Consider the following 27,212-nt stretch of genomic DNA (forward strand, 5'->3'; position numbering starts at 1 on the left):
AGGAAATCTGCCGTGCCACCGAGCTAGACATAGTAGCAGCTGACTTGTCAGAGCTAGCTGCCCTCAGCGTGCTGTCAAGAGCCTTACGTCTTCTGGCGCTGGAAACCCCTTGAGAGGCAGACACGGTAACCACCCCCCACACGCTTCCAAACACGCCCCAGCACAGAGACTTTAGGAGCCCCTGCAGTGCACATGTGCCCTCCCCTGGTCCCGCCCTGCCCCAGCCTGACCCCTCCCAGACAAGTAACCAGTGTCCTGAGTTTGGTGCTTATTATGCCCGCACATGCCTTTATTTTATTCCCTTTGCTGATATCTCAAATAATATATACCATTGTCTTGTGTGCTTTTAGACTTGATATAGCTGGTACTGGATCCTACATAGCCTTGTACACCTGGTTTTCTCACCCAGTTTCAGGCCTGTAAGATTGATCCACATTGATCCACGTAGTTTATTCTTGGTCATTGCTGTATCGTCATACTGTATGTCCTGGGAATGAATGTTAATAGTGGCTTTAAAAACAAAACACATTTAATCACAGCCAAATGGACATATATATAGTTCTAAAATTAAATGGTGAAGCTGGGTCTATTGTGAAGAGCAGTAACCCTCTTCCCAGCTCGCCCCACGGGCTGGAGACAGCAAGTCAGCTGCTCGTCCCCCCGACGGTCTCACGGCCTCTTCTTGCGCCATCCCCTGAAGGCACTGACTTGATTTCCTGTCAGGGTCCCAACCCCTCCTTTGTACTCAGGGGAGCTTTGCACCATTTTTAGATCCACTGCTAGTCACAGAACTTTCCTAACATCCTCAGGTCATGTTCCCCAAGTATAGCAGCAGCTCTTCAATTTATGTAATACATAATACTTTTATATTATAAAAATCTTCCCTTATTCCTAAAACTTAGTGGTAAAAAGTACCCAAGGAAATGTATGTTGAACAACTTTCCACCCCAGTTAACTACAGATCTGCCCTTGTAGTGTCTGCATAGTATAAAAGCAATGTAAGTTCATTAGTCATCTTCCAATTGCTAATCACTCTGATGTGTTTTTGCTTTATCAGCACTCCTGAGACAACCATCCTTGTGCATAGGCACAATGTATGGGTATCCCTGAAGGTGTGTATGTACATGCATAGGTACACCAGTAGTATGCATAATGCCACACAGTTCACATCAGGGTGGAAGCAGTAGCCACTTCCTCACCCATTTTTTTTTTCTCTAAAATGGTTATCTCTTTTTGAAAGCAATCATTTTAGACAGAGCTGCTTCCAAGGAAGCAGAGAGTAAATTTCAAGAATTCATTACCTTCAGAAGAGACAAAAGATTTACCAAGTTCAAGATGTTTAGGCTGAGTTCAACCTCTATGCTGAGCTTTTAAAGCCCTCAATTTCTGCCCTTTATTTTTCCTCCAGCTCTTCTATCCTCCTGCTCAATATCCACATGGTTCTCACTTAACTGGAGACACTATGTGTGCCTTTGCTTGTGCCACTCCCTCAGGCATTGTACCTGCTGACATTCTTCAGACACATGGCACACTCATTCCTGCCCCAGAGTCCCCCCATTTGCTCTTCCTTGGCCTGAAACTCTTCTTCTAGATCTGTGCTTCTCAATCCCAGCAGCACATTGGAACCCCCTAAGGAACTTTCGAAAAGTCTGGTGCCCGGGTGAACCAGAGACCACTTAAACCTGGATGTCTGGAAGTGGGCCCACACAGCAGTAAAGTTACCCTGAGGATCCCAGCAGGCAGCTGAGGGTGAACCCCAGTGATACAGATCTTCCCATGCCCAGCTCCTTCTCATCACCCAGGTCTAGTACAAATGTCACCTCCTTAGAGAGGCCCTCCTTGACTGCCCCAACTAAAGTACACTCCCCACCCCAGTTCCCAGTTACTTTTTGTCATATCGTATTTCTTTCATCTGTCACACCTTGTCAGTATCTTGGTTCTTTGTTTACATGTTTGTCTGCTCCTGCCCCCAACAGAGGCACCCCAGAAATGGAGGGATGTACCCACCCTACTCATTGGTATTCCCTGGAGCCTTGAAATAACTTCAGGCCTAGGAACCAACAAGACTCAGGAGGCCTGACTGTAACACTTAACAGCTATGTGATATTGTTCCTAAAACTTAATGGTCAAAAGTATTCAATCCACTTAACTTGTCTGAGCCTTTATTATCACACTACTTTCTGTATGGCTGTGTAAGAATTAAATGACCTAATGTAAGGAAACACATAATAGTTCCTGGCATCCCGTAAGCACTCAAAAGTATAAGACCAAAGTAGATAGTAAGAGTTACTAACTTGGGACCCACAGCCTCCCACCAAGAGGTCTGTGGCTAGAACTTCATTTTAGTATAAGAAATTTCCTTGGTCATCCTACACATTTTACTTCATACATTTTAAAACATTCTTTTGAAAAGGGGTCGATAGCTTCATCAGGCTACTAATACATTTGCCAGCCTTTATTGAGCTATTGACTACGTCCATCATGAATGATGACAAATTGCAATTCTTCCTCATCCTCCCTAACCCCTTCTGTGCTTATTTGCTTATTTTTCTCCATATCATGGGTAGCATCATTTGCATTCCATATATCTTCCTTATTTATTGTCCATCTGCCCATAGACCATCAGCTCCATGAGGCCAGGGATTGTCTGCTTTGGTCCCTGTTGTGTCCCTGATGCCCGTGTCTGGCACAAAGCAGGTGCTCAGTGCAGACGCTCAGGTCCTCACCAGTTCTCTCTCTCCCCCCACTCCCCAGGACTACCTGACAGACCTCATCACCAATGACAGCGTGAGCTTCTTTCGCACATCCAAGAAGATGTACCCGCACAGGCCCGTCCTGATGGTCATCAGCCATGCAGCCCCCCATGGTCCTGAGGACTCAGCCCCCCAGTACTCACGCCTCTTCCCCAATGCATCCCAGCACATGTAAGCTTCAGTACCCTGCCTGCAGAGCCAATGGTTGGCGTGAAGGTGGGAGCGTCAGGCATTGGTACAATAATGTGACAGTGACGCTTGAAACCTCCTGGTTTCAAGAACCCAGGAACCCACTGCTCACTTGTGAATTAACCGGGGCCCAAATCCAGCCAGCCTGGCTGCCAGACCAAAGCAGACAGCACGAGTTACTAACTTGGGACCCACAGCCTCCCACCAAGAGGTCTGTGGCTAGAACTTCATTTTAGTATAAGAAATTTCCTTGGTCATCCTACACATTTTACTTCATACATTTTAAAACATTCTTTTGAAAAGGGGTCGATAGCTTCATCAGGCTACTAATACATTTGCCAGCCTTTATTGAGCTATTGACTATGTGGCAGGCTCTATGCTGAGCCCTTTACGTTGCACTCAATCCCTGAATATTCACGATGACCCTTGAAGTATTAGTTATCTATTGCTGCATAACAAATTACCCCAAAATTTTGCACCTTACAACATGAACATGTATCATCTCATAGTGTCTGTGTGTCAGGAATCTGGGAGTGGCCTGTCTGGGAGGTTCTAGCTCTGTCTCCTGAGGTTATATTCGAGGCATCAGCTGGGGCCGCGGCCACTTGAGGCTTGCGTGAGGCCCAGTCACAGGCTGCCCCTCCACCAGCCAGCTCTCTGGAGGGCTGTTTGAGCATCCTCACCACGTGGTAGCTGGCTTCCTCCAGAGCAAATGATCTGAGGCAGAGAGAGATTGGGAAAGGGGGAAACAGAGAGAAGCTGAGAAAGAAGCCGGAGTCTTTTATAGCCTTACCCCGAAGTGAAGCACCGTCACTGCCATGCTTTACTGGTCACAGAGACCAGCACTGCTGGAGCGTGGGAGAGGCGACAACGTGTGGTAATACCAGGAAGTGGGGGCCATCCAGGGCTACCTTGAAGGCTGCCTGTCGCACTTGGTATTCCCATTTTACAGATGAAGAAACTGAGGCACAGGGAGGTGAGGTTACTTCCCTAAGAGTGCCCAGCTGGGAAATGGCAGAGCCAGGACTCAAATCCCACCCTGACTCACCTCCATCATCTCTCTGCCCAGCCCAGCCCTCCCCTGCTCCTCCCTCCGGCCGGCTGGTAAATCTTTCTGGAAAGTTCCCTGCTTTCCTCTGCCTCACACCATCTCCCACTTAGCAGTGACACTCAGAGGCCTTTACTGTGACATTGGACAAGGACAGGGCCATTTGGAATCCACCTGAATATTCCGGGTGTTTATTTTCATTGCAATCAGAAACCTTGCCCTCCCAGCCCCCTGGTGGTAATTATGTTCTGCGGTGCCCAAAGTGGCTCAGTGCCCTGTGGTAACCTCCTGCTCCCCAGTCTAGGGAAGAGGATATGACTGGAGAGGATGGGCCGCATTCCAGGGGCTCAACCCCCACCCCAGCATTCCTCTCTGCTCATCAGGCTTGCCTGCCCCTCACCCCAGCGCCCTCCTGCCTGGGGTCCCCGCTCCCCCGGCCCCCAACCCCACTGACAGTTCACCTTCGCAGGAGGAGCCGCACGGCCAGCTCAGTCCCACCCAAGGGAGAAGCCATGGGGTGGGGGAAGGCGCGATTCGCTTCTGTGGCTTCTCCGGTGAAAGAGGTGCTGGTGTCCGCAGCCCCCACCCTCGGCAGCCCCATCAGATGAGACCGTCTGACATTGCCTGCTCGTTTATTTTCCCTTTGAAATGAAAATTACAGAAATTGAACATGAGCAACGCCTGCTATTACTTACTGAGAACCCCCTGCCTTATTAGGGATGTGTTTGGAAGGCTCTCTTATCTCTGGGGTATAATCATTTCCAAAACAAAACTAAAAGCCAGAAAGTTCTGCAGCTGGGATGTTTAATTATGACAGTCGAGGGGGGAGTGAGGAGGAGACAGAGCCTTGCCTGTTGGGTCGGAGTTCCAGATCTTTCTATAAGGAGGCTTCTGTCAGAGACGCTCACTCTGTCACACCTTGTACCCTGTTCTCGGGGTGGGCCTTCTGGCTTCTGACACACGCTGCGTGATGCTGTGTGGTCCCATTCCACCACCCAGGGCCCATCCACCCAACCCCACTCCATACTCACACACCCAGACACATAGGTACAGACACAAGGAAATACAGCCACAGATGCGCAGCCACACACATACACAAACACCCACACACACATACAGGTACTCAAACACACAAAGATATAAATAGATACATAGACACACAGATACAAGCCTAAACATATATACAGATACGTGTGCACAGATACACAAATGCACACACATGTACCACATACACAGACACACTTAAGATATAGACACACACACATACATACCCACCACACATATATACAGACATACACAGAAACAAACATGCAGACATACAAATAGACACAACGACACAGACGTACACAGACACATACAGATACACAAATATACACAGAGATACGCACACACAGACCCACAAAGACACAAACCCGCCCACCAGCCCCCAGAGCTTCCTCTGAGGTGTGGCATCTTCCTGTGGGCTCACGGCCTCCCCCTTTCTGACCCACAGGGGCCTGGCCTGTGGTGGCAGCCTCGGGGCAGGAGGTGTCAGGGCTCCTGCCAGCCCCCACCCCCATCCCCCGCAGACGCACAGCATGAGGGGCTGGGGAGGGCTGCCCTCCTCCCACCGCCCCCCAGCACAAGGGCGGGGGTGTTCTCTTCCAGGCCCTGTCGTGAACACACCAGACATTCCTGGGATTCTTGAGGAGGTGACAGTTTCAGCTCTTTGTTCCGCAGGCAGCTGGGTTCATGTGAAAATGTAACCGCCCCCCCCATGCCCACCGGAGGAGGCTGGCCTCACACAGGCGACCAGCAAACGGACTTTGGCCCCAGGCAGGCCCTGGCCTCCAGAGCCTCTGGCCAGCAGAAGAGGTCTCTCAGAGAAAGGGCTTCCAAAATCATCCCACAGACTCCGGACAGACCCACCCCTTGCTGTCCTCAAGGGCAGACACCAGCCTATTGGAGTCTAATAGATTCAGGGATGATTGCTCAAAATTGCATCCTGGAACCCAGGCCCTTGGGCCTGTGGGAGGGCCCAATTTTCCCACACCCCCAAGCGGTGCAGAGGACGTCCCTTTGCGAGCATCTTCCAGATCCCGGGCAGGGGAGGTCGGGAGGGGAGTCAGGCTTGTTCCTGGGAGTGTTATACACACAGGTCAGGCCCTAAGCCAGCCCCAGGGATGCTCGTTCCCTGTAATCAAAGGAGGACATGGGCCCGGTTGGATTTAGCAGCAGGAGACCTGCCAGGAGCAAAGTACAGAAGAAATCCCCGGGTTTGTGACTCACCTGCCATCTCCATGGCAGCGGTCTCCATACCCGGCCCCCGCAGGCTGCAAAGCCCCCGTGCCATCACTCCCACCCCTCCCACATTCTCACGCTCGGGAGGCTGTGAAGGTCCCCGACATGGCCGGCAAAGGAACGGGGTTCTCTGCAAGGCCCGTTCTCCCTCCCCTTGCACCCTGCGCCCGTCACCCCTCAGCCATTTTGGAAAGGCCTTTTGTCTTCAGGCCGAGGAAACCTTTATTTCCAGCTCTGACTGGGGAGGGGTAAGATCTGAGGAAACCAGCCCCGGTGGGAGCATACCCACGTTTTGTGGGGGTTCAGATGGCACTGATCAGCGCCGTGTCCCACCCCAGTGCTCCCACACCGCAGGGGTTTGCTGTAGCTCAGACCCTGGGGCCGGCCTGAGCCGAGGTGACCGGAGGTGCTCTTGGTTTGGGGCAGAGTGATGTATTACTGGAATTATCTGGAAGCTTCTGAGGCCTTGAACTGACTTAACATGTGTTTTTGCTGCTTAATTCTCCGGCAAGAGTGTCCTGACCCAAGTTTTGCTGGAGCGTTTATGGATGGGAGGGTCGTGACAGGCATTTATGAAAATAGGGCAGGGGGCAACCATATCTGCCCCGGAGTTCAAACCCCGGTTCTGCCTTGGGCCAGTCAGTCCCCTCGTTGGCCTCAGTTTTCTCATTTCATTTCTTCAAAGGAGAATAAAAGTAGCGCCGGCTCCTCGGGCGGCTGTGTTAAATGAGACGGTAGAAGGCGAAGCCCTTGAGCTGTGCCTGCACACGGTCGGTGCTCAGCAGAAGTCAGAGGTCATCACTGATGCGTTTGGTCATCATCAGGCATCATCACTGACCCCACACCAGAAGTCACAGAGGCCCAAGGCTCCCGCACCCTCTCAGGGAGACTGCGTACAGGGCCCTGAGCCTCTCTGACCCTGTGTCCTCTTTAGTAAATGGGAGACTAAAGCAAACAGGAAGAATAACTGTGACAAATCAAAGAATGTGGCGTGTCCCAAATGTACTCAGGTGCCATCCTCACAATTTTGACCATATGTGCGTGACGATTATTTACCTAGTTTTTCTCATCAATTTTCTTTTTTTTTTCCCTAACCAAAATCTATTGCGAGAGGAAATTCTGTAGTCGTGCCTTAATCACAACAACTGTCACTTGCCATCCACCCAGGGTAACTGGAAAATGAATGCCGGGCTATTAAATCAGTCAGGTACTATGCCTGCTGCAGGCTCTAAACGTGAGCCTCTCCCCTCCTTTTAAAAGGGAGATGAGCAAAGTCAAGTGAGGTGTTAAAAGACTCCACCAGACTGAGGCTGGGCTGCGCTGGAGTGGGCGGGCTGACAGCTGAAATGGGAGGGGCTGGCCTGCTCCACTCTGTGGCTCCGGGTTGTTTGGCATTGTCCCTCCCACAGTTGTGCCGTGGCCATGCCCCACACCTGGAGAAATGCTGGCCTGAGGGTTTGCAGAGCCCCATGCCCACCTTACCCAGGTGGGGGAGGTTTCACCCAGGCCACAAACCCAGTGCCAGGCAGCTGCTTGTCCAGGGTGCGGGCAGGCTGGGGCCTGGGCCCAGGCACCGCCAGCCTGACCTCTGGCTGTGTTTGCCCGCCAGCACGCCGAGCTATAACTACGCACCCAACCCCGACAAGCACTGGATCATGCGCTACACAGGGCCCATGAAGCCCATCCACATGGAATTCACCAACATGCTGCAGAGGAAACGCCTGCAAACCCTCATGTCCGTGGACGACTCCATGCAGAAGGTAGGCCACCTTCTGCCCCTCTGTGCCTGCTCTCGTCCCGGGTGCCCTCCCGCGCCCTGCAGCAGGCCCGGCCTGAAGCCACCTGGCCCTCCAGTGTCCCAAGTGTCATCCACCAGACAGGAATGGCAACAGGCTGAAAAGCACAGTCCTGACTTGGGTTACAAGGCTTGGAGCAACCCACAACCCAGTGCCTTCGTGAACATTAACATTCTGGGTCTGTTCTGTCCAACCTGGTAGCTGCATGTGGCTACTGACATTTCTTTAGCAGCTTTATTGAGAGAGAATTCACATACCATTCATTTCCCCAGCCGACACAGACAGTGCAGTGGTTTCAATACATTTGCAGAGTTGTACAGTCATCACCCCAGTTGCCTTGAAAACATTTCCATCACCCCAAAGCCCCCGCCCTTCATCCCCAGGCAGCCCCTGATCTGCTGAGCGTCTCTATGGATGCACCTCCTCTGGAGGCTTCACATAAACGGGATCACACGTGGCGTGGTCTGCGCCCACCCCCCTCCCCTCAGCATCCAGCTCTCAGGTCACCCACGTGGCAGCACGAGTCAGAGCTGCACTCCTCGAGTAACACCCCACTGAGGGCGATATACACACATCTTATCCACAGCTAGTAAATGTAATTACAATACAACACACTTTAAAGTTCACTTCCTCCGTGGCACCAGCCACATTCAGTGTTCCGTGGCCGCCCGGGACTGGTGGCCAGCAGATTGGGCAGCCCAAAATGTCCCGTTGGGCAGCGCTGCGGTGGGTCACAAACCCTGCCACAGGCTGTGCTGCAGCTTCCTTCCTTCATGCAACAGCATCTTGAGTGCCCGTGCAGAGTGCCCATGGGGGACAGCAGAGAACAACATGACAAAAGCCCCTGCCCCAAGGGAACTTCTAACAGGGAGGCAGACAGTGAAGAGGACAGGAGTAACGGGAGGCGGGGAGGCTGCCATGACGGGGGAGGCTGCCTGGGGCCCGCCCAGGAGGACGGGGCCAGAGACCTCACATGCCCCGTCACCCTGGGGAGAGCCGGGCTGCATGGAGCTAGTCCCCTCACCACCCTGCCTGCGTTTCAGATTTACAACATGCTGGTGGAGACGGGTGAGTTGGACAACACCTACATCGTGTACACAGCCGACCATGGCTACCATATCGGCCAGTTCGGCCTGGTGAAGGGGAAGTCCATGCCATACGAGTTCGACATCAGGGTCCCATTCTACGTGAGGGGCCCCAACGTGGAGGCTGGCTCGCTGTAAGTGCGTCACCCCTGGGGCCCCATGTTCCTAGGGAGGCTTCCAGGCTCTGCTAGCACCTGGATGGAAAGAAGCAGGTGGCTCAATCATGCAGCCCCGAGCCATTCTCTGGGCGGCACATGGTTTGGGCAGGTGAACCTCCGTGCCAAGTGGAGCAGTCACTGTCTCGGAGGGTGGGTTGTGATGCAGGGTACACCCCTCTGTTGGGGAAGGGGGACCAGGAGCTGTTAGCACCTGTGAAATCAGATTGTCTGTGGTGGGGCAGAGTGCCAGGGAATCAGGGAGTTGGGCTGCATGTGGCAGCCGTTGGGCCTGGTGGATTCAGGGAGGAACCTGTTACCTCGGCCCGGGCTGTCGGCTGAGATCAGCTGCTCAGCCATAGCACAAAGGGGAACAGCCTCCCCTCCCATCCTTCCCTGAGCTCCATGTGGGCCCTCAGACAGCATATTCGACGGGCTGGCCTCTCCAATGACAATCTGGCTGCAAAAACGCTGAGTCTGGGCCGGGAGCAGGTAGGAAGGCTGGGCATCGTAGCAGCAGTGGCTTCCCCAGAGCAGCTGTGATGTTACAGAGACCGACTCCAGTGGTTTCTTGAAGTCCAGATAAATTCCTGGTGAGGCGCTTGCTTGGTCTGACTCCACCCAGCCCGGAGCCCAGACAGCTGCAGGGCCCACTGGCACGGGCTCGGTCTGCTGCCCAGTTCCTCCTGAAAGGGCGCTGGTGGCACTGTGGGAGGACTGAGCTGTCCCACCACCTCAGGCCCTAGGTGGCAGTTCTGGAGGCAGGTTGTGTGAGTCCAAGCGTGGTATCATCACTGTGTGCCAAGCTCATCAGATGGCCCCATCTTTGGATCTGGGGGCCCCCTTGAGCTGAGAGCTGTAACGTGGCTGCCCAGCTCCCTCTGCCCGCCCAGGTCTGAGCCCTTTACACCATGTAGTTCATGGAAGCGTCACAACGACCCTGCAGGTAGACACCGCTCTTATCCTTGTCGCATACCTACAGAAACCTAGGCACAGAGAGGCTGTCTGAGGTCACATGGCATGTAAGCCAGAACTAGAAGCCAGGCAATCTGTTCCTGTCCACCATCCGCGCTGCCTCTCTCAACCCTTGAACCACCCCTACGAATAGAAAGCATTTACCCGACTCAGGACTCTGAGTCTGTGACCTGATTCATTGGACCCAGAACCATACCCCATGGGGACAAGAGAAAGAAAATGCTAACATCAGGCTTGGTGCTAAAGCCACACAGAGTATCTGTCAGCCATGAGTCCTTTGATTGAAAGCAGAAATCACCTTCAGACCAGATAAGACAAAAGAAGACAAAAGGAATGCAGTAACTAAAGTAACTGGAAAGTCCAAAACTAGTGCTTCAGGCATGGCGGGATCCAGCAGTCACATCATGACATCAGGAAGTTCTCATTTTCCATCTCGCAGCCCTGCTTGCTCTGAATCAGCTTCATTCTCAGGCAGGCTTTTCTCTCATAATGGCAGAGTCACCCTCACTTCCACCCTGCCGGCTTAAAAAATCAAGCAGTGGTGTGAACAGAGGCCCTAAGGCTGACTCACTGGCCTGACTTGGGTCGTATGTCTATCCCTAAACCAATCACTGTAGCCAGGGTGATGGAAAACCTGGAGTGATCAGGCTGAGCCCATCAGGTGCTGGAATCTGAATGGGGCTGGGGACTGTTGCTACTGAGCAAGGCGTGGACGCGGGCTGGGAATACAGTCCTGTCCAGCCCACCCTGCCTAGGGGAGCAGGACTGCTGAGTCACCTCAGGTCAACCTAGGTGCTGGTTGCCGACATTCAGCATAGCGCCTACTCACCCAGCAGTCTTCGCTAGCTCCCTGCACCTGCCAGATTAAGTTATCCCAGTTTATGCTGACCTCCAAGTGACTCCACAGTACAGCTTCCCCCGCCCTCTCCAGCCTCACCCCCTGCACGGCCATCCCATCGTGCAAGGCTACCTGTCCAGTGCTCACAAGGTACTGGGCTGGAGAGAGGGAGGGGGTCAGAGACAACTGAAACCCTAGGACACAGGCCCTGCCCCTCAGCTCCAGCTCCAGGGCACTAATCCACCTTGGGGTGAGTGTATTCGTGCAGCCATCATTCATTAGACAGGTGCCAGGCCCTGTACTGGGCACATCCCTAAGGTCACTGTGTGAGGAACACCCCTGGATGGAAAGCAGAGACAGGAGAAGTGATAAATGTATGGTGGAGCTAAGCAACAAAATTCACTTAGCTAATACTTACTGAGCACTTACGGTGTTCTAAGTGTAAAGGTGCTAGCAATACAGAAGTGAGCAAGACAGACAGAGTCTTCCTTCCAATTTGATTCTAATTAAGCAACAGACCATCAACCAGATAAATGAGTAAAATATATAGCGAATGGAAGGCAATAAGGACTCAGGAGCGAGATAATGTAGGTGGTATAGGAACCCAGGCAGGCAGGGGTGTGGCTCTAGGTGGGGTCCTAGGAATGGCCTTGTATCAGTCTCCATGCTGCATAACGAATTATTACAAACCCAGCAACTGAAAACAACGCATGTATCATCTCACAGTTTCCGTGGGTCAGAAGTCTGGGCCTGGCTTAGCTTGGTCCTTCCCTTAGGCTGGAGTGAAGATGTCAGCCCGCGCTGCTGCCTCATCTGGAGGCTCCTCTGGGAAGGACCTGCTGCCTCACCCATGGGGTTGTTTCAGGTACACGCAGAGGACTCGAGCTCACACAGCCTGCGTCCCAGGGCGTTCCCCATGCGTCCTTTCTGGAGGGGGACCTACAGCTTCTTCAGAGCCGACGAGGAAGAGTGGCTAGCAAGACAGAGTCATAAATCATGTAACATGACTGTGGAGTGACATCCCATCCCCTTGGCCGTGCTCCGCTGGGATGGCCCACCCCGGAGGGGAGAGGATTACACACGGGGTGTCACTGAGCCGCCTGGAGGCTGCCATGGGCCTCCTTGGTGATCACTAGGCAAAGGCCATAGCAGGCGAGGGAGACTGTCACTCTGGTGTCTGGAGGAGCATCCCGGCAGAGGGGCAGCAAGGGGGAAAGCCATGCAGGGAGGCCACACCTGGCCTAAGGACACGGGTCGGTGTTTGCCTCAGGTGCAGAGGGGCCCAGGAAGGTCCAGGATTTGGGCTCTTAAAGGTGAATGTCTTTGTTCAGGGAGTGGGGGGCAACGAGGGCATTCCTGGAAGAAGAAACAGCTGAGTAGAGGCCACAGGGCCTGTTAATCCCAGCATCCTGTGGTATGAAGGAGGCACGGAAGGTGAGGGGTTGGGGGGCCACCGGGGGCGTGTCGAGGTCTGAGATGAAGGAGAGTCGGGGCATCAGCCCCCGCTGGCCTCCATTCCCCCCGTCTCCTGAGGGAGTTTGGGCCCCACTGACCCAGTGGCCAAGTCCTAGTCTCCCTGCCTCCCTCAGGAATCCCCATATCGTCCTCAATATTGACCTGGCCCCTACCATCCTGGACATCGCGGGTCTGGACATCCCCTCAGACATGGATGGGAAATCCATCCTCAAGCTGCTGGACACAGAGCGGCCGGCGAATCGGTGAGCAGGGGAGCAGGGGGGATGCTGGGGGTGAGGGGCACCAAGCTCCCCGAACTGCATGAACTCATGGCCAAGCCATGTGGGTCTGCGGAGAAGGGAGGTCTCCAAAAGTCAGGAGCTGGAGCTCTAGCATCCCCTGTCCCAACCACTTACCTGCCATGGAGGAAATGTTCCCTCCCTAAGATTCCATCTTCCCATCTAGAACATGGCTAAGGTGACCAGGAGAAGACCCTCTCAGAGTTAAAACTCTGTAAAACTTGAAATAATAAGGAGTCAACACCAGTTAAGCATTTGACTGAGCACCCGGCCTTGTTCTGATTACTTTGCAGAGGACTTTATTATTTTGATCTTCACAATAACCCGCTGAGGTAGGCATTATTATCCCACTTTGCCAATTTGGACATTGATGTGAAAGAGGTCAAGTGACTTGGGGGGGTCGCTCTGCAAGTCTGGATTCAGCTAGAGGGGGCTACACTCTTGTGTCGCCAGGCTCTGTGGCTTTAATGCCAGATGGTGTGATGGGAAAATATTGCCAGGTGTCCTGGAGGCAGAAAAGGCAACAGTGATGGTGAGCAAAAATAGACAGGTGGGAAGGTGAGCTAAGCCCTGCAGCTGAAGTCTGGTGGGCACCGGAAAGGAGAGGGTTGCAGCCACAGGTGTGGCAGCAGCGACATCTGGTGGCCAGCTCTGTAACTGCGCACCTGGTTAACAGCCCCAGGTGCTTGCACCTGCTGCAGCTAGTCCAGCCCTGGTGGGCACTGTCAGCCCACATCTGGCTGCGCTGCAGGGGGACCATCTCTGTTGAGCTGCCTCCCTCCGATTGTGAGGTTTTATGAGCTGTAAAGGTATAAAATGGACATGTTTTGGGGGGCGGGGGCACTGGATTGGGAACCAGGATGCCTGGGAGTCGGGTATAGGAATGGAGCTTCCTCTCTCAGCCTGAGTCCCTACCTGGGAAGTGGAAATAATAGAGTGAAACTGCATGAAATACACACTGAGATTACCCAGATCCAACTATAAAGGATCAAAGGAAGAAAATCCCCCCAAAACCCAATATAATAAACCTGAAGTCAGGACAGCCACTGTTCTGGTGCTGAAACAGAGAGGAAGTGATCTCCCCCGCTGGGACCTGCTGGACTTCCTGGAGGCACTAAGACAGCACACACGCCTGCATGTGACAGCACGTTGACCTCGGTCATTCTGGCCCGGGTTCCTTCAGGCCTGAATCTCTGGGAGAGAGCCACTCTGCCCAGGGGTACGGGTGTGAGAGCCTTTCTAGTACCCAGCCAGACCCACTCACCCCAACGACCCGAGTCCCCAGACCCCATGCTGATGGGGAGCCAAAGCTGGCTCTGGGACCCATGCGTGCCTCTCTGAGAATGAGGGGACCACCCCCACCCCCACCTTGATGAGAAGATGAAAGTGTGCTTTTTCCAAGCAGGTTTCACTTGAAAAAGAAGATGAGGGTCTGGCGCGACTCCTTCCTGGTAGAGAGAGGGTGAGTGCTGGTCCTGGAGGAGCCGCCCCAGGTCATCGGGCCAAGCAGCCCGCCCAGAAGCGCCCCCAGCTGCCCATCCAGGAAGCTCCTGGCAGCCCCCCTTGCACCAGTAAAGATCTCACTGTTGAGGGCAGGAGGGAAGATACTGTTATCAGGCCTTCCAGCACTGACAGAATTTGTATCCAGTCTCTGTGAGCTGAGGGGAAGCCCATTCGCTGTTGTTCTGTGGTTAACAACCCGGAGGCTGCATGTACCCTCAGAAATGATATGTCCTCCCTGCACATGTTTACAGTGCTTTTAACTTATTGCCAACTCCTTCAGTTTGGGAGGTTTCTTAATAAAATCCCGATTTCTTAAGTCTCTTAACAATCAGATGACATAGCCAGCTGGACCTGAACCCTCCCCGGCAGCACTGTTCTGGGGCCGAGGGTGGGCCACCCCTTGGGCAGGCCACATGCCCCTCCAGAGCTGAGAGGCCAGCCCCATGTCCCACTCTCTGCCCCACAGCAAACTGCTTCACAAGAGGGACAGTGACAAGGTGGAAGCCCAGGAGGAGAATTTCCTGCCCAAGTTCCAGCGCGTGAAAGACCTGTGTCAGCGCGCGGAATACCAGACGGCCTGTGAGCAGCTGGGACAGGTGAGCAGGAAGGGCCAGTGCCCAGGGGCTGGGCGACCCACCTTCCCCTTCCGCCCCTCCCAGGGGCTGTGCCCCTAAGCTGCAACCCAGGCCTGCCCCTCAGCCCTCAGGCCAGTGCAGCCGGTGAGGCCAGGCCCTGAGCTGTGGTATTTTGCTGATGCATGCCACTCGACTCTCAGAAAGAGATTCCTTTCTCAGCTCCCCTCCAGTCCTGCTCCTATCAGAGGACAGCTCTCCTTGAGCGCCTTGTAGCCCTTGTCCAATCCTCCTTCGCCAAGCACACAGCAGGCCTCCGCATAGCATCTGTGAGGTTAAGTGGCTTTGTGTTCATGCTGGTGACTTTTACAAGACACTCTTTGTGGCTGGCTTTCCATATACAGGTGTAATAGGAAGTTGCCTTTTTGAATAAAGGAAGTTTTTAAAAAGTGAATTAATTTCAAGAGAAATATTAAGGAAATTATAACCTGAGTAATATTTAGAGATAGCAGAAACTGACTGATTTGTGAGGCCTGGAAGGCCAAGGTGGACTTGAGAGGAGAGAGGCCACGACCCCATAAAGACGGCCCCAAGCAAGGGGGCCGAGGAGCAAGGGGCGGGGTGGCCTGGCCCAGTCCAAGGAGCATAGGCAGTGCCTCCTGGCCTCTGTCTATGAGCTGTGGCCTGGAGACGTGTGCCCATTTCACCAAGAATAAGGAAGAGCAGGGCCTTCCTATTCCGCTTTTCATAGGCTCATGGCAGGGAGGGCCAGGGCACAAGGTGGGTGGGTTTCTCTTACCTGCATCTGGGCAGCTCCAGCATATCCAGAATCATTACTGCCCACCCTCATGGCTGTGTGCCCCCCATCCCTGGCCCCTGCCCCTGCCAGGGAGGATGTCTTGTGGGGGAAGAAACCGTTCTTTGCCACCAGGCAGCAAGAGCTCTGGGCTCCGCCACTCCGTTGCAGCAGCACTCCACGTGCTCCTCTGCTGCCAGGCACTGGGGTGACAGCCTTGAATGCCCATCATGGAAACCCCTGCCACCCTGGAGCTGACATCCAGGGAAGATGCCGGAAGTGACTCCAATTTCAGTTCTGATCTATAAGGAATGAATAAGTTAAGAGGCCAGGAAGCTTTTGTCCCCCCGGGATGGTTGTCAGTCCCCCCAAGTCCCCGCCACTCCTGTGGCGCTGGGGACTACAAGCACACTTCTCAGGTGGGGGTCAGACGCTCCTGGGATACCAGCAACTTCAGAACCAATTAGCAGAGTGCACTGCTTAACCCAAAGGCAAAGAACACTGGAGCGGGGGTTTGGGAGCTGCTGGGCAGTATCAATTCATAGTCCCCAGAATATGGCTCTAGGGCCCCCAGGATCCCAGTCCCAAATACCCCCCCAGCTGGCAGGATGCAGTCACAGCCCTGCTGACCCAGGCCCCCTCAGTGCTGCTGCCGTGACCTTGCTCATGCTGTGCCTTCCAGGAATGCCCTTCCCTGCCCATTACTATCGCCTGTCCCCCATGATTCTCTCAGAGGGGCCTGTCCATGACTGCGGCTCCCACTCACCCATTAGGTGTCACCATGGTTCCTCTGTGCTCCTCTCTCACTAGATATGTGTCCGTCTGTCACTGAACACACTGTTCCAGAATGGACTGCTGTGAGCCATGCCCCAGCGAGGGCAGCGGGAGGGAATGGTGGGGAGAGGCCAGTTTGGGGACGCAGACAAGAGGGCTGGCCTGGGCGCCTGGGGTCCCGGCTGTCTTGCAGAAGTGGCAGTGCGTGGAGGATGCCACAGGGAAGCTGCAGCTGCGCAAGTGCAAAGCCCCGATGCAGCTCAGGGGCGGAGCCCTGTCCAACCTGGTGCCCAGGTACTTCGGGCAGGGCAGCGAGGCCTGCCCCTGTGGCGTTGGGGACTCCAAGCTCAGCCTGGCCGGGCGCCAGAAGAAGTTCTTCAGGAAGAGTAAGTGTGGCGGGCTGGGCGGAATGGGACAGGAGGGCAGGATGGCGCCTGGGTGATCCCATTCCTTCATTCCAACAACTCCACAGACATGCATCCCTAGTGTCAGGCAGCATTCTAGGAGCTGGGGACACAGCAAAGCCCCCTCACGACCTACCCATTCTGGTGGGGAGGGGCAGCAACAGAGGGAAGGTGCTTTGGTGACGTCCTGAGTGGTGTGAAGAGGAAGAGGGGAGAGCGTGCACACGGGGCTGGGGCCATCACACCAGCCTCACGGGGCGCTGAAGGGCCCTTTCTCTGAGACAAGAAGCTACCAGAAGGTTCTGAGCAGAAGAGCCAAGATTAGAGTTGTGTTTTAAAGGACCCTCCAGCTGCCACTGCATTGGGCTGGAAGGGACAGGAGCAGGAAGCCTGCTGGGAGATGCCCTGGGACCTAGCGGGAAACCCTGGTGCCTTGGACGGTTGGGCTCCGTGTGACTTGAAGGGCCAGCCACCAGGATAGGCTGGTCAGACGATCCTCAGTATTGGGGACTAACTTGCAAATTCCCTTCTAGCTCAGACCGGTTTGTAGCCCTCTAGTCAGTACTCAAGGTACTCCCTTGGTCATTCACGGGCAGGTGCAGAGCAGCAAACAGTTTTGAGTGACCCAGCGTGCACGTTCCCAGCTGCTGAGCAGGGCGACTCTCTGCTTCTTGATCAGCTCTCCTGCACACAGGCGTGCTCCTCATAGCTATTTAGTGTCACATTTTTGCATTTTTGTACCTTTTTTTTTTTGCTATTAAAATGATCCCAGGCATGGTACTCAAGTGCCGTGCTCCTAAGCACAGGAAGGCTGCATGCGGTGTGCTGCGTGGACTAGATAACCTTCATCCAGGCACAAGTCACCGTGCTGTCGTCTGTGAGTTCAGTGTCTGTGAACCAACAATATGTTAAATGAGGTGTCTTTAAACAAACACACATAGAATAAGATTCGGAATTGATCAGTTAACAAACATGTGACCAGGGGCTCACAGGAAACCGACCCCATATTTCCCTGAGGCAAAACTAATTCAGTGTTCAGGGCAACTTTACAGAACATAAATACCTCAAATAACAGGAATCCACTACACTTCGGATGAGAGGGGGAACCACCCTCCCAGCTGAGCTGCTGCCTGAGTCTTCACCCCTCACTTCTGGCAGGGCTGAGGACGGACAGTTAGAAAGAATGCAGGCAGACAGCGGAGGGTACAGACGCGGCTGGAAGACCCAGCTGGTCATGCCCAGCCCAAGGCTCTGCAGCCCCTGGGACAAGCACACCTGTGTTACGAAGATGCTCAGAGGGCTGCTGGGTGCCGAGACTTGGTCTCCGTGAGCACTGGTCAGCTGGCTAGAAGTGTCCCCCAGGAGCTGGGCAATTTCCCATGTTGCCTACTTCTCTGGCCCCCAGACCCAGAGAACTGAAGCCTAATGCAAGATTTTAGTTCTGGTTTTTTGGACTTTTTAACGGTGGTAAAATACAACACAGAGCTTACCATCCTAACTATTTTTAGGCACACGGGTCAGTGGTATTAAATACATTCACATTGTTGTGCGACCATCACCCACCATCCATCCTCAGAAACCTCTTCTTCTTGCAGAACTGGAATTCTGTGCCTATTAAGCAATAACTCCCCACTTCCCTGCCCCCCAGGCCCTGGTAGCCACCCTTCCACTTTCTGTCTCTGAGTTTGACTAGGTACCTCACAGAAATAGAACCACACAGCATCTGCCCTCTTGTGACTGGCTTGTTTCGCTTACTTGGCATGATGTCCTTAAGTTCATCCACGTTGTAGCCTGTGACAGAACGTCCTGCCTTTTTAAGACAGACTTAAACGCCATCATAGCTTCATGAGAGCCGGGGCGTCCCGTGGCCAGGTTGGTGCCCCCCATGCTGCCCTGTCAGGCCGCGGCACATATGGCCTGTTACAGAGCAGGTGGGTGTCTCTGAGACAGCCCAGCCCCTGCCTCAAACAGCACTTCCCAAGTGAAGCGTCCCGTTATAGTTCCTCACAAGCCAATTAGTAACTACTAAGCTCATCATTTTAGCCAAATAAAATGATTGGTTTCCAGTTGAATTACACAGCTAACATCTCCTACACGTGATACAGTGGGTAATCTTTAAATAATGAGAACTTGTGATTCAATTAAGCTTTTTCCCCCCACTAATGCTTAAAGGAAAAGAAAAGTGCACCTAACAGCTGAGACTCAGCTCAACCCGAGCCTCAGGTAAGGAGCCTCGGTGTAACGTGACAGCCCTGTCATATGTGCTCCTCCGTGCAACCCCGGGAGCAGAGCAGGGGGTCACTCCTTAGGCTAGACAGGAAAGACAGGGTCGTACAGGCGACGTGGGGACCTGAGCCCCATCTCCTGGCCCAGCATTCTTCCTCCTGGGAGTGCCTGCCAACAGGATGCTGTTTCTGAGCAGCCAGCCTAGGGCAGGGGTTTGCAGCTGGGGGCAGTTCTCCCCACCCCAGGAGAAGGCTGGCAATGTGGAGACATTTCTGGCTGTCATGACAGTGTTGATGGAGGGGTGCTCCTGGTGTCTGGTGGGCAGAGACGCTGCTGGACATCATGTGATCCCCAGGCGGTCCCACAGCAAACATGGACCGGGCCCCAAGGTGCCAGTTTCAGGAAGCCTGCTTTGGAGCAGCTCCAACCCTGGCGTGCTGGGGTCCACTGGCATGCCGCTGCGGCGTGAGGAAGCCGGGTGGGGCCAGCCAGCCCCGGGCAGAGGGGAGACCCAGGACTGCGGGGAGAGGACGGCTCGGAGGAGGCCAGTGTGTGCTCACTTACTCTCCGAACAAATCTGCAGGCCGTGGCACGTGCCAGAGGCTGTCACAGAGTTGAATAGGAGACACTGGTCACATCTCATGGATGAGATGAGGTGTAAGCAAGTTAACAAAATGAGAAGATCACTTTCCTCGGTGAAAAATGCATGGAGAAAATGAAACGGTGTGACCAAGTGGAGAGAGGTGGCAGCCCTAGAATGGGAGCTTGGTTGACATTTGAAAGCCAAGTGTGGGGTAGGAAGCAGCCTGTGACTAGCCAGAGAACCAGTGTTCTCAGCTGGGGGAAGAGGACGCACAAAGGCCCTGGCGGTGCCAGCCCCAGAGAGCAGGCAGGCTGTACTGCATCAGACAGACGCTCCAAGCCTGGGGAGGTGGGTAGGCCCAGGTTTTGACCTCGGGCAAGGATGTCACAGCTGCTGAGTCCCTAACCACAGAGTAGCTTCCAGGGGCAGAAAAATACACCAGTTCTGTTTCAAGTCGTCCTCTAAGGCAAGTACCATCATGAGCAGGCAGCTGCTCAGAAGTTAGCTGAACTGCCTGTGGACACACACTGCTCGGGATCTGCACCAAGCAGGCAGACCGCCAAGGCTCCCGGCCAGTGGGTTATGAAGTCCCCCTCTTTCCACTGTGAGTGGTGGGAAGGGAACCTCTGGACCCTAGAAGCAAAGAAAACTCGAGTGGTCAGGAGAGCAAGCAGTGTGGTTTCAGAAAAGGTTGATGCAGAGCCTAGCAGACATTTTCTGTAAAGGGCCAGAGTAAATATTAGAGGCTTTGTGGGCTAAAGTTTCTGCCTGCCCTAAACTCAGTCACTGTAGTGAGAAAACAGCCATGGATCTAAATAGGTGAGAGTAGGTTTTTTACAGTCAGGCAGAGGACACGGTTTGGGGACCTGTGGGTTTATGGCCGTGGATAGAGGAGGGAAGATGCAAAGCTGACTTCTGAGGAAGCAAGACAAACAGGCACAGAAGTAACGTGGTGGGGCTAATGCATGGCCCTCTGGGGCGGCTATGACCTGCTCTCCCAGTGAGATCAGCTCAGTGCCGTGTGCATCGAGGTCCCAGGCACCATGCTTCAGAGAGACTGAACTATGGGAGGAAAAAGACCACAAGAAAGCTGCCCAGGGCCAGAAAAGGCCCAAGGTTTGGCTGAAGAGATGCCTGATCCGGACCTGGACCCCCAGAGCCTTTGGCCCATGTGACTCAGACAAGGGAGTCAGAACTGAAAGATACAGACATCTGCTTCAAGAGTTGGGGCAGCAAGACAGGATCCGGGAGCCCTGGGCCTGGCCGCAAGAGAAAGCCCCCTCCTCCATTTTTAGGCACCACCACCTCCAACCTCCGAACAGTCCTCGAGCCTTGGCTGCCACCTGGTGGCCATTTGGAGCCAACAGAAAGCTGGGTGGTGACTGACTCGGGCCCTTCTCTAAAAAAGTACAGGAGCCTAGCAGGGTTAGGCTCGAGTCACGGCAGGGCAAGAGCTGAGTGTGGGTGCAGAGTTTTGGGATAGGAAGAAGTAGAGACTGCGGCCAACTGGGGGACACTCCGCCGCGTCTACAGGGCATCAGCTCCTGCACAGACTACTGTGCGGGCCCCCCGTGGAGCCAGGGCAAGCAGACACATCTGCCGTTTTTCTCTTCATAAGCTGGAAATCTATACTCCTACTACACCACCACCCCTTTAACTTTAGCAACCTCATCAAATAGGCCTTTGAATCCATAGAAGATAGAAGAAACCTGGGCTCTGACTTTAACCTACATGCCCTCAGTTTTCATTAGCTAAGTTGGCGCCTGGAAGCAGCACCTCTGGAGTCGCTCTCATGGTGGGGAAAGACTCGGGAAAGCTAAGTGGCCTCCCCAGTCACTCCCTTTTCCGGAAGTGTGTGCTGTCTCTTTTTTCCCCCTCAATTCCAATTAATGGGGGAAGGAGTTTAATTTTTACTGAGGTATAACTGACACAGTCTTGGGTGTACATGACTCAATATTTGTACATATTGTGAAATGGTCACAGTACCACTGTCACTGTACAGTCACAAAAATTTAAGAGGATTTTAAGTGATAACTTTTAAGATCTCTTATCAACTCTCAAATATGCAGTATAGCATTATTAACTATAGATAATAATAATAATAACTAAAGTCACCATATGTACGTCACATCCCCATGACTTAACTCATTCTGTAACTTTCTGGAAGTTTGTGCCTTTGACCGCCCCAGCCACCAATCTGGCATTTGTACTCGGGGGGGTGTGTGTGTGTGACACATACCACATCTTCTCTATCCATTCTTCGATCAATGGACACTTAGGTTGTTTTCAGGTCCTCAGTGTGTGTGTGTGTGTGTGTGTGTGTGTGTGACACATACCACATCTTCTCTATCCACTCTTCGATCAATGGACACTTAGGTTGTTTCCAGGTCCTGATGATTGTAATTAGTGCTACAATGAACATGAGAATGCAAGTATTTCAAGTTAGTGTTTTCATTTTCTTTAGATAATTACCCAAAAGTGGAATTTCTGGGTCATCTGGTATTCTATTTTTAATTTCTTGAGGAACCTCCCTTTCCATAGTGGCTGCAAGTTACATTTTCACCAACAGTGTACAAGGGTTCCCTTTTCACTACATTTCCGCCAGCACTTCCTATTTCTTGTCTTTTTTTATGATGGCCATTCCAGCAGGTGAGGTGATACCTCACTGTGGTTTTGATTTGCATTTCCCTGATGATTAGTGATGTTGAGCAAATATTCATGTACCTGTTGCCAGTTGTTTGTCTCTGGAAAAAGATCCTCTGCCCGTTTTTTAATTGGATTGTTTGGGGTTTTTTTGCTGTTGAGTTGTGAGTCTATGTGTTTTGGATATCAGCCCCTTATGAGATAGCTTTCGTCATAAATGGATGTTGAATTTTGCCAGATGCTTGTTCTGCATCTTTGAGATGATCATATGGTTTTTATCCTTCACTTTGTTAATGTGGTATGTAGTGTTCATTGACTTAGAGGTGCTGAACTGTCCTTACATCCCTGGAAAAAAATATTCCCCTTGGTCATAGTGTATGATCCTTTTAATGTATTGTTAAATTTGGCTTCTTCATATTTTAAGATTGTGCTTCTGTGTTCATCAGGATATTGGTTGTAGTTTTTCTTTTTTGTAGCACCCTTACCTGGCTTTGGTATTAGAGTAATGCTGGTGTTGTAAAATCAGTTTGCAAGTGTTCCCTCCTCTTTTATTTTTGGGAAGAGCTTGAGAAATATTGGCATTGATTCTTCTTTAAATGTTTGGTAAAATTCACCAGCGAAGGCAACTTGTCCTGGACTTGACTTTTCTTTGCTAGGAGCTTTCTGACTACTGATTCAATCCCCTTAATGTTTTTTAATTCACATTGCTTTTTTTCAAAACTGAGGTGAAGTTCACATAACAAAATATACCATTTTTATAATTTTAAACAATACAGCTCAGGAGCATCTGATGCATTCGCAGTGTAATGCAACCACCACCTAGCTGTCTAGTTCTAAAACAGTCCATCATCCCAAAGGAAATCCCGTTACTCTCCCCCCACCACCACTTGGCAACCACTTATTTGCTTTCTGTCTGTTTTTACCTATTTTGGATGTTTCACATGAATAGAATCATACACCATGTGGCCTTTGTGTCTTCTTTCCCAGAGCATAGCATTTTCAACATTCAAACACATTGTAGCATGTGGTAATTACTGCTTCATTCCTTTATGGCTATTTTGTTGTATAGACATATTTTTATCCATGCATCACTCCTTCTTGAGATCATCTCAAGTCAATTCCTCCTTAGCTCTAGGACTTCACTTTCCCTGGCTGAGTCACCTTGAGGTCCTTTCTGCTGGGGTCCAGGTCCTGCTTCCTTGGTGGGCAGGTTTCATGGGCCACCCAGCCTTGGGCAACACTGAGTCTCTTGCTTAGGAGCATGGCCCTATCTGGATCAAGAGTCCACTGCCCAGGGAGCCAGGCCAGCCTTTCCAACCCCACTAACCCAGCCCCTCTCTAATGCCCATAGAGTACAAGGCCAGCTTTGCCCGTAATCGTGCCATCCGCTCAGTGGCCATCGAGGTGGATGGCGAGGTACACCACATAAGCCTGGATGACACATCCCAGCCTCACAACCTTACCAAGCGACACTGGCCGGGGGCCCCTGAGGACCGAGACGACAAGGATGGCGGGGATTTCAGTGGCACTGGAGGCCTTCCGGACTACTCAGCCCCCAACCCCATTAAAGTGACACATCGGTGAGAGTCCAGCCAGAGGTCTGGGGTAAAAGGGGTAGGTTAGGCCTTGGCAAGGGTGCCAGCACTTCCTGGGCACCTGGCTGGTCCCTCTCAGAGCCACACGTGATCCCCTCTCTCAAGCAGGTGCTACATCCTAGAGAATGACACAGTGCAGTGTGACCTGGACCTGTACAAGTCCCTGCAGGCCTGGAAAGACCACAAGCTGCACATTGACCACGAGGTGAGGCGAGTCTGGGCGGAGAGCTGTTTTCTCACCACCACGAGCTCGGCAGGCTACCGGCCATACCAGGAGGGCAGTGAGGCCAGGCCCAGGGGATGGAGGCCCCCACAGAAGCCTCAGGGACAGGATCTCCAGGCCTCCCATCAGATCGACAGCTTCCCTGCAGCTGGCTGCCAAGGGAGGGCGGCATCGTCACGTCATACCCCTCTTTGGTTTACAAGATGTTCACACCATATTTAGTCCCTTCAACCAGCCTGTGGGCTGAGGATATTTAAGTCCTCAGTGGGCTCAGCTGGTTCCTGGACAGGACAGGCGGACGACTGCATTTCTCCACTGGAGCCTAGTTACTTTGGCAGGTGGAGCCAAGGACCCCCTCAGCACACAAGGGGCAGTGGGAGGGGTCCCTGGGGAGCAGGCTCTGCAGCTGAGCACAGACAAGGCAGGGCCAGGGGCAACCATCAGGCCATCCCTTCTCACGCAGCTCCCCAAGTTTCACGGCCATCTCTCCTCTGCCCTCAGATTGAAACTCTGCAGAACAAAATTAAGAACCTGAGGGAAGTCCGAGGTCACCTGAAGAAAAAGCGGCCAGAAGAATGTGATTGTCACAAAATCAGGTGAAGAGGTAGTGAATGGACCCCAGGAAGGCCCCAGTGCTCCTGCCGGACCCTCCTAGGGGCACAGCACCCCTGTGACTCCTTTGTTTATATGACTCCTCTCTCGGGGATAGAAGAAAAAATCTGTAATGATTTGTATCCCTATTGTCAGCCACTGGGCACTTGTCAGCCCCAGTCAGGCAGCTGGCCGGGCACCCAGATTCATGCACTGCTGACAAGAGCCCATGGGGCTGGATCCCAGGAGGGGAAGTGCCTCTGCTCACTGCCCTTTGGGGGCAGCCCATGTGGCCTGTGCTCCATGTTACCAGCTCAGGGAGCCCCTGGCCCGAGGGTCTACATCGAGTCGCCCTGCCCTGGGCTAGGACTACAGCGGTAGGAATGGGCTGTGCCTGTGCTGTCCGTATGGCACCACCAGCCACGTGTGGCTACTGACCAGTGAGATGTGGCCAGAGTAACTGAGGAGCTGAATGTGTCATTTTATTTAGTTGAATTGAAATGGCCACATGTGGCTAGTGGCGGCTGACCAGACCACACCTGTAGAGGCTCTGCTACCTTCCCTGAAAGGGCTTGTGCAGCATGAGTTCCCCCAGGCTGGCCCTGACCATGATGGGGGCAGGCATCTGGGGCAGCCCACCTCAGAGGCTAAGGCTGAAGCCATGCAGAGCCAGGCCCGGCTTGCTCTCAGCTAGCCTATGGCTGCCATAGCTTCGAAGTCTGGCCTGAGGCCTTCAGCCAGGGTCTCCCTGCTCACTTCGGAGGGTGCCAGCCAGCCGGGAGCTGCCACTCTAGGGTTAGGACCTCCCCACCACCACTCCAGAAAGAGGGGCAGGGGCCCCAGGGAGCCCCAGTCTGCACCTACCCACAGGAGTTGCTCTTGGAAGCAGTTTCTGAAGCCCAGGTCGGGTTTGTTACAGTTCCCACACCGACCATGAAGGCTCCAGTCTGCATCCTTTCAGGTAAGGGCAGCTTAAGGCCCAGGGAACACAAGGAGGCACCAGTGAGGAGGTGCCTTCCCTGAACCTAAAACACGCAAGGAAGAAAAGTCCTGCTTTCCCGGTGGCGGTGGCGGTGGGAGCGGGGCAGTTATTGAAAAGGTCTGACTCCCCATTGCCCTGAGTCAGTCTCCGGGCGCTCCCCTGTGGCTGAAGGGGCTGCTGCAACCCCACCAAGCAGGGCAGGACGCAGGCCAAAGGGCACAGGTGTGAGCAGAGCCCAGGTAGCCTCCTAATTCTCTGCGCCTCTGTGCTGCCTCAGGAAATAAGGTGGGCTACAGGATGATTGATAGACGCGGTCTGGCGCCAGCCCTGCCATTACCAGCAGTGGTACTTGGGCAAAGGTCCTTCCTTCGAGGGCCTGCTGTTGCTGTGCCCACAGCTCTAAGAAGGGCAGAGGTTCAGGGACCTGATTCCTAGGAGGTCCAAGGTGAGGGCCCGAGGGAGGTGTGAGAGGTGCGGCCCTGTGTGCCCACAGGAAGGGTCTACAGGAGAAGGACAAAGTGTGGCTGCTGCGGGAGCAGAAGCGCAAGAAGAAACTTCGCAAGCTGCTCAAGCGACTGCAGAACAATGACACATGCAGCATGCCGGGCCTGACGTGCTTTACCCATGACAACCAGCACTGGCAGACGGCGCCTCTCTGGACGTGTGAGCGAGCCAACAGGCACTGGGTGGTAGGGGTTTCCCTGGGCCTCAGTGGCCCACCTTGCCCCCAGCTTGAGTGCCTCTTTACCAGCCCAGCTTCCCCAACATCTGGGGTCAAGTGTCCTGGCAGGAACTGGCTGGGGGTCTGGTTCCCGTTGGCAGTTCGGTTTCTTCCCTTGGCAGTGGGCCCCTTCTGCGCCTGCACCAGCGCCAACAATAACACATACTGGTGCATGAGGACCATCAACGAGACCCACAACTTCCTCTTCTGTGAATTTGCGACCGGCTTCCTGGAGTACTTTGATCTCAACACAGACCCTTACCAGGTAGACAGCACAAACTGGAGAGGTGGGGACATGGGGTACCCGGGTGCTGGCAGGCCCTCCCAAGTAGGGATACATCTCCCAAGTCCCACGGAGTCCTTAAGATGGTGGAAGCGAGTTGTTAAGAGTTTGGGGACTCACTGTGCAGTTCGCCCTTGTCTGCCTCCATCTTCCCGCATCTGTAATCTAGACCCTGTTCAGTTCCTTTCCTCTACCTGAGGCATCTGGGAGTGACAGAACAGGCTTCTGGGAAACTTACCAAGACTCCTACAACTGTAGAGCTTCGGGGGTCGTCTGGGTCAGGCCAGTCCTGCACACTCTGGTACCTTCAGGGACCATGCATGTGGGGGGAGAGTCGCTAACACACAGCACTTACTAGGTGCCACACACTTTCCTAAGTGTTCCCATATATTAAGTCTAAGCACGTTTGTGACTCAAGTGGCCCAGGACATCTGAGACAAAAA

At 53.4% G+C, this 27,212-nt stretch overlaps 1 protein-coding gene and 1 long non-coding RNA gene across 9 annotated transcripts in view; one reads left to right on the forward strand and one right to left on the reverse strand.

Annotated features, from left to right (window-relative positions):
* SULF2 (sulfatase 2) overlaps positions 1-27,212 on the forward strand; it is a 111,240-nt gene that overhangs the window by 80,358 nt on the left and 3,670 nt on the right. For 5 of the 8 annotated variants that reach the window (XM_073236479.1, XM_073236480.1, XM_073236481.1 and 2 more), the window contains 13 exons: positions 2,755-2,924; positions 7,880-8,030; positions 9,110-9,285; positions 12,709-12,837; positions 14,279-14,335; positions 14,843-14,972; positions 16,712-16,904; positions 23,726-23,954; positions 24,075-24,174; positions 24,694-24,788; positions 25,703-25,744; positions 26,259-26,428; positions 26,609-26,751. In XM_073236479.1, coding sequence (XP_073092580.1) covers positions 2,755-2,924; positions 7,880-8,030; positions 9,110-9,285; positions 12,709-12,837; positions 14,279-14,335; positions 14,843-14,972; positions 16,712-16,904; positions 23,726-23,954; positions 24,075-24,174; positions 24,694-24,788; positions 25,703-25,744; positions 26,259-26,428; positions 26,609-26,751 — 1,785 coding nt within the window. The remainder of the gene's footprint in view (positions 1-2,754; positions 2,925-7,879; positions 8,031-9,109; positions 9,286-12,708; positions 12,838-14,278; positions 14,336-14,842; positions 14,973-16,711; positions 16,905-23,725; positions 23,955-24,074; positions 24,175-24,693; positions 24,789-25,702; positions 25,745-26,258; positions 26,429-26,608; positions 26,752-27,212) is intronic. The other 3 variants (XM_073236482.1, XM_073236486.1, XM_073236483.1) reach the window with 2 other exon arrangements.
* Positions 3,521-6,310, reverse strand: LOC140849451 (uncharacterized). The gene is made up of 3 exons (XR_012131297.1): positions 5,656-6,310; positions 4,452-4,631; positions 3,521-3,659 (listed from the first exon to the last, which is right to left on the reverse strand). It is a non-coding gene; the product is annotated as an uncharacterized lncRNA (long non-coding RNA).

Source organism: Manis javanica, chromosome 5 (assembly GCF_040802235.1).
Source record: "Manis javanica isolate MJ-LG chromosome 5, MJ_LKY, whole genome shotgun sequence".
Classification (NCBI taxonomy): Eukaryota; Metazoa; Chordata; class Mammalia; order Pholidota; family Manidae; genus Manis; species Manis javanica.